General features: G+C 36.7%; 1 protein-coding gene across 16 annotated transcripts in view; it reads left to right on the top strand.

Annotated features, from left to right (window-relative positions):
• The window catches only part of LOC142348197 (uncharacterized), a 103,296-nt gene that overhangs the window by 71,327 nt on the left and 18,282 nt on the right, over positions 1 to 13,687 (top strand). For 12 of the 16 annotated variants that reach the window (XM_075399443.1, XM_075399445.1, XM_075399456.1 and 9 more), the window contains 3 exons: positions 7,225 to 7,257; positions 7,731 to 8,150; positions 8,582 to 9,055. In XM_075399443.1, coding sequence (XP_075255558.1) covers positions 7,225 to 7,257; positions 7,731 to 8,150; positions 8,582 to 9,055 — 927 coding nt within the window. The remainder of the gene's footprint in view (positions 1 to 7,224; positions 7,258 to 7,730; positions 8,151 to 8,581; positions 9,056 to 13,687) is intronic. The other 4 variants (XM_075399447.1, XM_075399451.1, XM_075399459.1 and 1 more) reach the window with 2 other exon arrangements.

Genomic DNA, 13,687 nt, shown 5'->3' with positions numbered 1-13,687 from the left:
TAGTTAGCAGATAAAACCACTTAACAGAATAATTTTGGTTGCAGTAATAAAAGGGAGTCCTCTCATTACTGAGACTGACTTAAAGTTCATGAAAATAAGTTAATTTTGGGTCTTTTGAGTCTTCAATAAGACATCACAATAAGTCTTATGATTATTCAAACAACAAAAGCAGGCAAAAACCAAAATTTCGGCAGAAAAGTGCAAGAAAGTGTCGAAGTCATTTAAACCATAAGTTTTTCTCTGAAAACTTTATTCGTGATGCATTGAACGCATTCTCTAAGCCACAGATCAATAGTAGAATAACGTGATAAAATTTCAAAGGGAACCAAAAGTGCAAATAAAAGTATCCAAAAAATTTTTAAAAATTATGAATACTCGTGGCATCGAAGTCATAAAACCAATAGTTAGAAGTTAAAACCACTAGCCTGATTCCTTTTAGTTGCGGAGGTCTTCTTTCTGAGACTGACTGACAGTTCACCAAATAAAAAAATAAGATTGGTTTATGTCCAAATCTATGATCAATTGGACGTCTCTTTCAAGCCATTAGTAACTGTCAATACGAAAATAGTGATAAAAGTTTTCAAAGGAACCTAAATTAGAAAAAAATCCGATTTTTTGAAATTACCAAAAAAAAGTTATTGAAGTCATAAAACCGATAGTTAGCAGATAAAACCGCTGACCCGATTAATCGTGGTGGCAGTGAAAAATAGGGGAGTCCTGTAATAGCTCAGACTGACTTACTGTTCATGAAAATTAGTTTAATATCGGTTAATGTTCAAAAAAAATTCCAAAATTATTTAAAGTCTTGACAGTCATTAGCTGTCCACTCAAAGCACTAAATAGGTTTACCTAGTGAACATTAGAAATCCGATTGCACTTTTAGCTAGCAAGTCTATACCATAGGACTCCCAAAATTTAGTAGATTTGCAAAAGAAAATTAAAATTTCACTAAAATTTTTGAAAACTCAGAGTCGAAGACAAAAAAAAACATGAGCGATTCCTTGAAAACGATTGTTTTGTTGATTGGCTATCATTTGATTGGTTTGTCTGTAACAAAACAGTCTTTAATATTAAAATGCCATTTTGGTTTGTTTTCACCAGTCTTTAATATGAAAATGCCGTAATACCTCGATATGAAAATGATTAGTCTCTAAGTAACTAAAAAACAAAAATAAATAGGAAGTTTTCTTAAAAAATCAGCTCTCAAATTGAATTTGAGTTTTTTTATAGTAAACTTCCTCTCGAGATCAGAACTAGCCTTTTTATCGGTCAGTTGGTAACACAAAATTGATTCTTTTTGTAGCGTGAAATGTAATTTTGAAATAACATTGTTATAGAAAAGCCTTAATTTGAACAAAAATTATGCAAATATCACGTGTTCACACAAAACTTTAAACCTCAATAACTCCTCGAAAAATTCGAAATTCAAAAAAATCTTAATTTCGAATTCTACGCTGGGCGAGCTTTTTAATGATACCACTCACTTTTCTCTACGATGAATATATCGATCGGCCAAAATTGTCTGAACAAAAAAACCCATTTGATTATATAGTTCCTCCCCACAAGTGGGGCCGGAACAATGACTTTCACTTTAAAACTAAAACATCTGAATAACTGCAAAATCCAAACAAAATAGTTCGCACTTAAAATGTCTTTGTACAACAATCAATGTTTGTCATTGTTTTTCTGTTCCTTAAATCCCAATAGTTGTTATGGGAATAAGTGGCGGCTATTTTCGGGCAATCTGCCGGGTAGGTTTTGTGCATATTAAACAATAATATACTTCTTAAACTTCTGTGTTGGCGTTGTCTGTCCATTCTTTCAGTTGTTGAAACAGTTTCAGCTCGTAGGAAACTAGATTTTCAAAATTAGTTTTTATCAAGAGTTTTTGCTCTGCCGAGGATTTTTTAGTGCTGACGTTTTTCCATTTTTTCCACTTGTTTACATGCTTGATTTTATTCATGTAGGCCGTGAATGAATGTGAAAAATGCTTCTCTGGTATTTTGTTCGGGTAAAGAGGAATTAATTGGTAGAACGTTGTCTTGTACATTTGTTTGATAAGAGTGATGGAATCAGAAATAGCGTAAGAATTAGACTCCATTTTTGCTCCTGCTCTTCATTAAATTTCTCCATGGGTCCTTATTTTTAGTTCTGAAGTGACTATCCGTTTCAGGTGGGGTTAAAGCTTTCACGGGCAAAACAAAGCTATTATCACTACTCTTGCTTGCTTTTTCTTCTGCTTTTTGTATTTGTATATACAAATTGGGCTTCATTGTCATTCCCAGAATTATATTCCCGTTTCAGCGCAGCTATTTATATTGGGCCCGAGGGTTCCATAAATTTGCGTTTTTTTAGGAAATTTATTCCGCTGTCGTTGTGAAAATAATTTACCGTTTTTGAGCAGGAACAATGTCAAAACAAAGTAATTATCTGAACTAGAATAAATTCAACGAAGTGTGTGTACTCATCTTTAGTCAAATTCATTTTATTCCCGATTCAGAAATGGTTCGATTTATGAAAATGTGCCTTGTTTTTTGATAAATGGAAGATTCAGATTTTTCTTGAGAATATTTAGATAAACTAGCTACCACGTGACTTGTTTGGAACAACCTCACGGGGGCAGAAGCAGGTTCTTCTTTTTTACTTATACTGTTTTGCTGATATTTATTCGATGAAATGAAACAGCTCGATAAAAGTGACGAATTGAGTTATTCTTTTTGCTCCTAGACTCATTCAAAATGTGAAGCATTGTTTTAACATTGCTGTTTCCGGTCCGGCAATCTTTCTCATATAGCTCGGGCTCTCAAAATCTTGTCACGGTTTAATGCTTTACTCTCACTGGAACTTAATTGCTCATTGAGTTCCTACTTTTGTCGTTCGAATTTAATTGCGTTTTGCTGTGTCTCCAAAGAGTCAGTAAAAGCGGACTAAAAAGTGTTCAACAATAACTCTCTGATTTTTTTATAAGAGCTGTCATGATGAAGTCTCTATCATGTATGAAGTCAGAAAATTATCCGATCTTTCCTATTATAGAGCACCATTAAAATAGAGCTAATATTATTCACCATTGACAATCTTGGATGGATATTCTGGCTGAGGTATTGTGACTTTATAATTCACTCCTGGAACGCAGCCTAAATATATCACCTTATACTAGTGGTGCAATTTTTGTTATCTTTTTTGAGAAAGAATTTGATATTCAAGTTCTGACTGCTACAAGAAGCATCGAAAAATCGAAAGCTTTCTCTGTTTTTTTTTTCAAGTTCTTATTCACGCTTATGTTTCTGAAAATCTTCAAATGACTATTGGGTTTGGATGTATCAGCAGCTACAGAGCCGTCTATTATTGCACTCCCTCCCTAATAACACTACCCAAAATAGATTTCACAAATCAGAAAAAAATGCGAGCAGATCGTACAAAAATTATTAGACATCCCTCTTATCACAAACAAATAATTTTTTTTAAATTAATTAATAATTTTGGTTCCTGCGTAATCGCAGCGGAACAGCATTAGGCCTACAGTAGCCTGTTCTCAGCTGCCCTTTTTGTTAATAGTCCGCACATTTCAGACTGACCTTTTAATGAGCAGCATTGCTCTTTTTTTTGGTGACTATAGCCACTTTTTTTGTGTCTGAAACTTTCACGTGGTACCATTCATGCAGCCAACATTGGTCAGGCTATGGTCAACCTGAAGCTATGGTTAAGTAAGAGCTCATCCTCACACAGACAGCTTCACGGAGGTAGGGGATTGATGAACTCTCAATCATTGGCGTGTGAATCACACACCTTACCTCTCGGCTATCACGCCACTTCTGGATTGTCTAAATCGAGAAGTCTACTTCGAGCATCGATTTTAGTCACACTGTAACAGTTTATAAAGCGAAAAAGTGAGCGTCTTAATTGGTGAAGCCTACTGTTTTCGAAGCAGTTTTTCTTTTGCGGCATTTTGACTACTGTTTTTAATAGCTACGATAGCAATAGCTGAGAGAAGCTAATTCTGGCTATTTTAAGATTTTTTAATTTTTGGTCAAATTTTGGTACAATCGGTGAAGTCATGCTCACTTCAAATCAGTTTTTTTCCATTTATTTTTACGCGAGAGCTTTTATGAGAACATTGCGTGTATGCCCTTACTTTTCGCACTCACTGGAGCGCGTTTTGGTTCTTTCAGGTGAGTGGTTTCTTGTCACTCGTGATAACCCAACTCTAAAAATCACTTTTGTCTCTTTCAACTGGACTTTTTAATAGCCGCATCAACAATTCCAGGCGGCTATTATTGCGCTCCTATTTTTTAAAAATCGTCTAACAGATTTTTGTTTCGTCTTACCCTGACTTCTTGGAATTGACTTTTTGAACGACTTCAGTGACTTCTACTGCTTTGCAGTTAAAATTCGTGTTTGTGACGTTATTTCTGCTTTTAGGTCAATTGCGTGACGTGCCTCACTCAAAAAATGACTTCTGAACTCACTTATGGAACTTAGTTTTATACACATTTACTATTATTTTTAACTTAATATACTAAGTTTTATGCACATTTACTAATTAAAGGTCAATAGTGTGCATCTAAGTAGCCAATTTTATATGCCCTAATTCCTGAGTAATAGAGTCTTGAGTTTTAATATCGAATATTAATTTTGAAAAAGCTCCATTAGGGCTTTTTCCTTGTAGAGCAAATGTGTCTCATTAAAATGACAGTCCGAATCTAACCCAAAAAGTCTAGTGGTCTAATAAAAAGCTGGTGGTCGATCTGTCAATCTTGTTTCTTTACTTGTTTAAATTCATGGTAGGCCAGAAGCCTCTATTGCGTCTATTTTCCGGCAATCTGTCGGCTATGTTCTTACTTTAACGGGGATTTGATTTTTAAACAAGCTCAATTCACCACAATTGATGGTTATTGTAAGGCATCTTTGCAGTACGTCATAGTCAATTACTGACAGCACGGCATTTTGTAGAGAAACCGTTTTTTAGAATTTAGTTTTTTCTCATCAATTTCAATGGTGTTTTGCGACTCTGAAGCTCTACTTACTGGCAATGTTCTATCCGTGCTCACTATTTGGTCTATATTATAATTTTTTGCGAATGGTCTTTTAGAGGGCCAGATTTTTTGCTGTCATTGAAAAATCCTTGAATAGTAATTCAAGGCCGTCTTGTTTTGCTTTTGCGTCGTAAATTAACTTTGGCCTTACCAGGTTTCCGGATTTTGCTTATGTTTTGCATGTGAATTTGTTTTATTCTCTCTGGGACATAGTCATTTTTTACTTTTTCTTAACACACATAGAAAGTGAAGGTGCTAGACAGGCTAATATAAAGCGAACAAAGTTTGGTTCGTACGGTGAAATCAAACTATTCTAATTTCTTTAATTGCTATTTGGTAACTAAAATAATAAAGAATAATTTAAAATCAAAACTGTGCGTACTTTCGAAGATTTTGTTGTTATGTCAAAGGCTAAATTGTTAAATACATTTTCATTCTTTAAATAGCTGTCGTGTGCTACTCAGACGGCCATTGTTCAGATTTTCTCCGTTTGCATCCCAAAAGTATTCGTATTGTGTTGGTGCTTTCTTTTGTTGAGCTTATTCATACATTTTTTTTTTACTTTGAGCTTCTGAGACGTGATATACAAGGAATGCCCTGGGGCATTTAGTTGCATTAATCTATCAGATGTTTTTAGTTTTCCGTCAAGTTCTAAGATGGCTACAAATTAGAGAATTAAAGGTGGCCTAATTTCATGGTGCGTTTTTCTTGCGTTTTTTTTTGCAAAATTCTGCGTTTTTCTTGCGTGCATTTTTCTTTCTCGTTCATTTGTTTGGCGATACAATAGCTGGTTTTGAAGACATTAGTATCAAGAAACTTAACAATTGCTAGGAATTTATGCAATTGTTCAATGAATAATTTTTGTCAGGTTGCAGCTTGGTTCTTGTTAGTTTCTTGGTATAATACATAATTGGCTGTTGAAGTCATTGATTTAATTTGAAGAACTTAAAGAGACGTTTGTTGCTTTTTGCTGTTTGTGCTTTTGGTCATTAGATATGAAGCTTTTATGATAGGAGTTATGGGTTTCAAATACCTTAGCAATAAAAGTATCTTCTTTTTATATGTTGTGGATGTCATATTTTTTGAGGTCTAAGTTCATTGGAAATTATTGATATTTGTTTCAGGCTCTGTATCGATAGGTCACTTTGATCTTTTTGTTTGTTATCATTATCTTAGTAAACCGACTTTGAAAACATATTTGGTTACAGGGTGTTAGTTTTTTCTAACTACCTTTTGAGTTTTGACAGCTTCAATAGCGCTAGCTGAGAGAAGCTATTACTGGCCATTATGTAATAGTGCCGTTTTGACTTTTCGAGTGACTTTTAGGCCCTTGACTTTTTTTGTTTTGCGTGATGTAAATTTCTCTCATTCACAAGTATCACCACCTGAACTCAAGCGGCGGCAGTATACTACTTAAAGTTAAATGACAATTGCGCCGAAATTGGTGTAATTTTCTCCCTTTAAATTTTATTTGTTATAGTGGTCGATAATAACCTCTAATGAAGTCATTTGAAGCCCCCTGAATGAATTTTGTTCCCCCACTGAATCAAGCTGAAATAGATCCGAGCTCCGGCTTGACGATCGAGAGGAATTCACTCGTGGTTTGTATATGTTCCTCCACTTGAATCACCTCAGTCTCCTTGATTTATCTCGAAAATACTTTTCTTACTTTAAGGGGGTGTTTTATTGTCAAATAAGTTAATTCACCAGAATTGAATGTTATTTGAGAGGTTCCTTGCAGTACGTGGGTTGTGCTCAATTACAGGCATGACAGCATTTTCTAGAGAAATAGGATTCTTGAATTATTTAAAGGTCTTTCTTTTAATAGGTATCTAAAGGTTTTTTTAAGGTCTTGACGTCTTTCTTTTCATAGGCATTTTGTGACTACTGGTCCATTAGCTTATCGGAGCTGTTTTCTGACAATCGGAGCTGTGGTAACTGCGTTTTAAATGGTTTGTTTTGCAAGTGGTTTCGCATTTTTTTTTCGATAGGCTTTATTTTGTTGTTAATGTAAAACATACCTTTACTGATTATTTCCAGATCGAACAATGTTTCCGAAAATTTTATTTAGCACCTGAGGTGCTTTTATGAGCAGCATAGTTTTTGCAAGATAACATATCCGGTATGAAAGCTTTTTTACACCAATTATATTGCGGCAATCATTTCCTTTAATAATGTTGATCGACTCTAGGTGAATCAAGCATGCTAAGATGCCTTCTCTGCGGTAAAGAAGTTACACAACTTTTGTTCTTATCTGCACTTCAAACTGTCGTGTTTAAAAACTGAATATTCAGATAATAGAAATCTATAAACAGTGTGTCTTTTTGTCTCGTGAATTCAAATGGAAATATTCAAATCAGATACCTGTTATGTTTCCGTTGTTCCTGCTTTTTGGTTTCATGCTGTGTTATTTCCTGTATTTACGTCTCAGACCAATCAAAAATTGCGGTACAGATATAAAATAGCCCCATGGCCAATTTCCGCATCCTGTTATTGTATTCCCTGTTTTGTGATATCATTAAAAGCCCATCGAGTTGAGGATAACTTGAAAGCTTGGGCCTTTGCTTAACTTAATTAAAATTGAGTCAAAATTGCACTTAGCTTATCAGACCGTTTTCATTATGTTTCACAAATTTAAATTTGGTAACAGAAATTCGTACGATTTATTGAATAGTAAATTTAAACTTGATTTTCAAGGCTCAGACACAGCTAACGATTCGCCGAGACTAGTCCAAAAACGGTACAGTCAACTTGAAGATTCACTTGTCCACGAATCTAACGAGAACCAACAGCTTAATGCAGCTCCTGCAACGTTTGCATCAACATCAACAAGTGGAAGTTATGGTTTGGGAAGCAGTAATCCTGGCCTACCCGAAGAATACGCAACGTTATCCAGGAAAACCAGATCCAAAAAGCAAGATCGATCAACATCGTCCGGAGGTGGTCAACAGCAACAACCGATGAGTGCCAAAAACAAGTTTCTAACTCGACTGGGTGGTGGGAACAACTCGAGTAGAAACAACTCAAAGGAATGTTTGGTGGATTCTCACATGTCGGATAGTTTTCGGAATCTGAAGTACTCGGAGTCGCCTCGAAAATCCTTGCCAGATGTTGCCTGTAAGTGTCAGTTTTCTGTTTTTTTTTTCAAGATGGTCGTAAACGATTGGCAAGATGTAATGTAAAGAATAACGTCTGCAGTTTAGAAATAAGCAAATGTTATCTGGATTTGAAACTCTATCCAGATCAATTACTGTCAATACTTCGTTTTATATTGAACAGAAATTGTTAGCAATTTTTGAGCCCATTTTTTTCTTGGAATCAATGATTTAACTTCTAAAAGATTGAATTTATACCAAATTTTATCTTCAATTACTAATGTACCAAAATATTTTAAATTGAATAGTTTGGTAGTGTGTGAGTGTATTTTAGTTAAATCACATAACGTTTGATCAACTTTGTAGTTTTCCTATCTTTAAAAACAAATCCTTTTAATTAATTCATTTCGCCCTCTGGAATGAAAAAAGATAATTTTCTTTTCTAATGATCAGCGCGTGCCGATTCACCCTCGGTACTACAACTGCCCAAATTCAGACCACCGGATAGATTAGACGACGCTTCCACCCTTTCCACCTCTGATCTAACAGGTGGTCAGGTAGTGGTCAAACGTCGCCACTTTGCGGTTCCACCCGCAAACAAGCACGCCCCTAACCGGCTTGCGACGAAAAGTGAGAAAAAAGGTCATAGAGTAAGTTGGCACGATGGATCACCCCAACCTTCAATATCACACAGTACCAGTTACCACAGTGGACTTATGAACCGGAAGACATTTTACGAGTATGGCTTTCCGGATATGTCGCTTCGATTCCCAGAAACAACAATAACCCATTCAGTTGCAGCTGTAACGGATTCTCGTGGGGGTACAAGAGCGGTATTAGATCATGACGTCATTACGATTTCGCCGCAGCATTACATGTTATCGGCTGACTCGGCGGGAACCGAAACCTCGTTTACTTATTCTCTCGGTTCGTTTGTTCACACGCGTCATAAAAATTGTTCACGCGTATTTTGCCTGCTGAAAACCAATGAAATTTCTGTTCGCATTTGTGTTGTCCTTAATTTCTCTGTCAGTTATCGTCTAATGCTTAACCATTATAGATGAACAAAATTTGATAGCTCCGTGAAAAATTGAGCGACAATTGGAAATTTCTGACGTAAGGAATGCTCTTAGAAAACGTCTAGCCGTAATGCAGTCGCATTTAGTATTATGTTATCTTAGCATGTTTGCTTGATTAATTAGATCTATAAACTGTTTTAGCAAGCAAAATTGACAATGAGTTTTTTTTAAATAAAAATGCAATTAGTTGGCAGTGTTTTAAAATAGGCGTTAAAAGTGTAATCCTCGTGCGGTGTTTTAAAAGCATTCTATTAAGGGATATTTGATACCAATTTCTTAATTATTTGCTCTTGAACGAAGTTCATAGCAATTATTGTAAACGTGTGTCTTTTTTATGCAAAATTTTCGCTTGAAGGTTTTGACTTTTCGAGTGACTTTTAAGCCCTTGACTTTTTGCGTTTTGCGTGATTCAAAATTCCCTCTCAATCATAATTTCAAGCAGCTGAACTCAATTGGCGGCAATTTAATACTAAAAGTCAAATGAAAATTCCGCCGAAACTGGTGCCATTTTTCACTTTAAATCTTAATAGTGGTATATGTTAACCTCTAATGTGGTTATTTGAAGCTCACTATTGACTTTCTTAGTCCCATTTAGACTCCCCTTCCCCCCGACTGAAGCAGGCTGCAATTGATTAGAGCTCCCACTAGTCGTTAGAGAGCAATTCTTCCGACGTTTAGTCGGTTATGTTTAGTATTTGGTGTCGTAGTTAATTATTTACTCTCAAAAAAAGTTTGCGGCAATTAATTAGGTGCCACCGGGCAGGCTGTAAAGCAGACCAATGCGTCCCGTTGCCTGTCCCCTTCGAGTCTTCTCATTAACAAATATCCTGATTTGTTTTGCATATATTACTTTATTATAATTTTTTCTTTGTTGGTAACTCGAAGAAATAAATTCTTCTTCATTTTTTTCCTTGATTTTTGCTCAGTCGTTTTTTGCCCAAACAAGTTTTGTGTCAAATGTAAAAAATGGCTCCTAGAAATTAACTAGTATCTTAAGCTACTTGGAAATGCTGTACTCTGGTTCTTTATTTGGGCGACACGCTCATTTGTCGTTTGATTTACCAGAGAAGATTTTTAAATGCCACTCTTAGACTGGTCCTGTTCTGCTGTTATCAGAGTGGCGTCATTTTACACTTTTTTGGGAATTTTGAGCTGAAGTACACGACTAACTTTTTTATCCCAATTGAGCTTCCTCTTTCCTTAAATTACTGGTCCGGTAAACCTCTTTTGAACTTGGTTCTTGGTTCGGGTTTTGAATGACAAGGCTGCTGATTCTGAAGATATGAAGACCAAAACTCGTTCGCAAGTTTTTCGAATACTTTTCGCTGATTTCAATTTTGTTTTTGACTTTTACGCAATCAAGGTTTTGCTAAGATGGCACATTTTCTGTTCTCGCTGTCTGACGTTTAAATAAGAAACTTTAGCATTCAATACGCTGATCAGGTTGAGACTTTTTTAGGTGTTCGTTCAATTACTTGGCTTATATTTCAATACTTTTCCTGTTTTGTGTTTTTTTTCTTCGTTTTACCCTTTTTCGTACTACATAGATCACGGCTTTCACGTTTGACTGCTGACTAACTCAATGTTTTAGGTGAATGGAATTTTGTATTCAGTCAATTCATTCAACGCAAATACAGTCAAGGTTAAAATGCAATATATATATATATATATATATATATATATATATATATATATATATATATATATGTATATCAGTAGTTTTTAATTGCGCTCAAACGAAGTTTGTAGAAATTATATTAGTCCTGTCGGTCTTTATTATGGGATTTCGCTTGACACAATTTTTTCTCTGACCCATTTGACTTTTCGTCCTCAAAAATGGGATAAACAGGAAGCGCCCAGTGGGCATTGAGTGCTCTTAGAGCCTTTCAGCTCACTCGTCTCCTAGTGTGCGATTCACAGAAACTGTTTTGGAGACTTATACTTATGGTGTGAAGGGTGGTTCTTAGAGTTTGAGCCCCCTCCCACCGCCCTCCACTGTTACCCTCCACCTCCACTGTTGCGGCATATCAGCCCCCTTTCCGTGCACCCCCGCTGCGCTCACCTCACGCCCCTTCAATTAAGCTAAAGCTAGCCTCACTAAGCCGTAGCTAGCTACTGACCAAGTCAATTGCTCGCAGGTTGTTTGAGAGCAATTCGCCCGAAGTTTGTCGGTTATGTTTGTAGCTTCGAAGCTGTATGCCGAGCGTAGCTACATCGTTCTACCCTTTTTGTCTTACGTTTGTTAATTGCTCTCAGACGAAGTTTGTAGCAATTTATTCTATTTTTTGCTTGACAGTTTTTGAACCGTTTGACTTTTTGACTACGGTAAAGGGATGAACAGGTAATGCCCTGTGGGCAATAATTTCTCTTAGAGTCTTGCGGCTGATTAGACTCTATGTTTGCTATTCTCCTAAGCTGTTTTTGAGACATAAATGCATAGTGCGAAGTGTGGTTCCTAGATTTTTAAATTGCTCTAAATTTTTTTAACGGTTACTAAAGGAGACTGTTAATAATTTTGCTTCATAAATAATAGGTTTTAAAACAGCAATATTGGTTATTTGGAACATTTTGAGTTTTGCTAATAGGAAACTCGAGTAGCTATTTCTTCATCTACACTAATTATTTTTCACAATGTTGTTATTGTGTCTTTGTGGATGTTTATATAGTTTAGTTATTATAGCTTGTAGTTGTTAACGCTTCGAAGCTGTGAGCTGAGCGTAGCATATTTTTGTACTACTTTTGTCTGATGTTCGTTTTTGTTTATCATTTGTTTACACAAGTACGAAGCGAGAAAAAATATTGAATTGCTTCGTCCTCGCATAAACTGCGTCTTTTTTAATTGGACGATAGCGGAGTATTTGTCTTTTGCGTAATTTTGATTAATTGCTCTCAAACGAAGGTTTGAGCAATTATAATAGTCTTTTCGGTCTTATGCAATTTTTCGTCCTACCCATTTGACTTTTCGTCCTCAAAAACGCAATAAACAGGTAGCGGGCATTAAGTTCTCCAAGTATGCGATTCGCAGAAACTGTTTTGCAGCCTTATACTTATGGTGTGAAGAACGGTTCCTAGGAGTTGACCCCCCCCCCCCCCCCCCCCACATCAGCCCCCTCTCTCACTTCACCCCCTAGTCTACACCCCTGCACATCGTTGTCCGTAAGGGCCCTGTGCAGGCAAGAAACCCCTCCCACCGCCCCCCTCCCCCACTGTCCCCCCATCAGCCACCCAGTGCCCCCTTACACCCCTTCAATTAATCTAAAGTTAGCCTCACTTAACTGTGGCTAGCCACTGACGAAGCCAACTGCTCACCAGTCGTTTCAGAGCAATTCGCCCGACGCTAGTCGGTTATGTTCATACTTTGTTTGCCACACTCCGCAACATGACTTTAATGCTTCAATTTAAAGCTCAAGTTCAATTTAAATTATTTCTTTGGTGAAAGAAAGTCTTTTGTGAATCAAGGCAGTTGTATCTTTTTGTAGGTGGCATCAATAACTTCGACTGTTTCTTGTATGCCTTTAATAATACGAAGAGCGAGCCTATGGGCCAGCTTATTCGGAAGTCGGGCTATCATAAGGAGCTTTTTGGGAGGTCAGGTATTACGCAAGAAGACTCTTGGAAGTAATGAAGTCATAATTTTGTCACTATTCAGTAACACTTAAACTTTCAACTTAATTTTGTGAAAACTAATTTTTTCTCAATTGTGCTTTATTTTAAAAACTTTTCAGCTTTGATTAAAGTTTCTTTATTTCAGCTCCTATGTAACTTCCCTAAATTGATTTTTTTAGTTTAGCCATTTTTCAAATTCGTTTTTGGATTTTTGCTTGGCGGTTTTCTCTACTTATTTGCCTTCAATGCTTTAATTTTCTTACAAAGTTCTTTTTGCACGCTCGGGTTGCATGAAACGTTTTTTATTTCGATTGTTGGTTATACACGTTTTATATGAGTTGCAGGCTTCAATAGTTTTGAAGCTGTTACTCCGGCATTGATCAATTTTATTTAATTGCTCTCAAATGAGGTCTGTAGCATTTATATTAGTCCTGTTGGTCTTTTTTATGCGATTTTTCGCTTGATCGATTTTTCGTCTGACCCATTTGACTTTTCGTCATCAAAAACGGGATAAACAGGTAGTGCCCAGTGTGCTTTAAGTTGTCTTAGAGCCGTTCAGCTCACTAATCTCCAAATATGCGATTCACAGAAACTGTTTTGGAGCCTTATACTTATAGGGTGAAGGGCGGTTCTTATAGGTTGACCAAACACACCCCCCTCCCACAACCCCCACCCCCGCACCCACAGCAGACCCCCCCTCACTTCACCCCCTAGTCCGCACCCCTGCACACCGTTGTAAGGGCACGTGCAGCCAAAGAACCCCTCCCATTGCCCCCCCCCCCACCCGCACTGTTGCTCCACCAAACAACCCCCCCCCCAGCAGCCCTTCCTCCCGGTGCACCCCGCTGCGCTCACCTTACGGCCCCTTTAATTA

The sequence above is a fragment of the Convolutriloba macropyga genome, chromosome 10, assembly GCF_964194025.1.
Source record: "Convolutriloba macropyga chromosome 10, txConMacr16.3, whole genome shotgun sequence".
NCBI lineage: Eukaryota > Metazoa > Xenacoelomorpha > Acoela > Convolutidae > Convolutriloba > Convolutriloba macropyga.
Note: the sequence above shows the minus strand (reverse complement) of the source record. Positions and strands in the feature narration are given on the sequence as shown.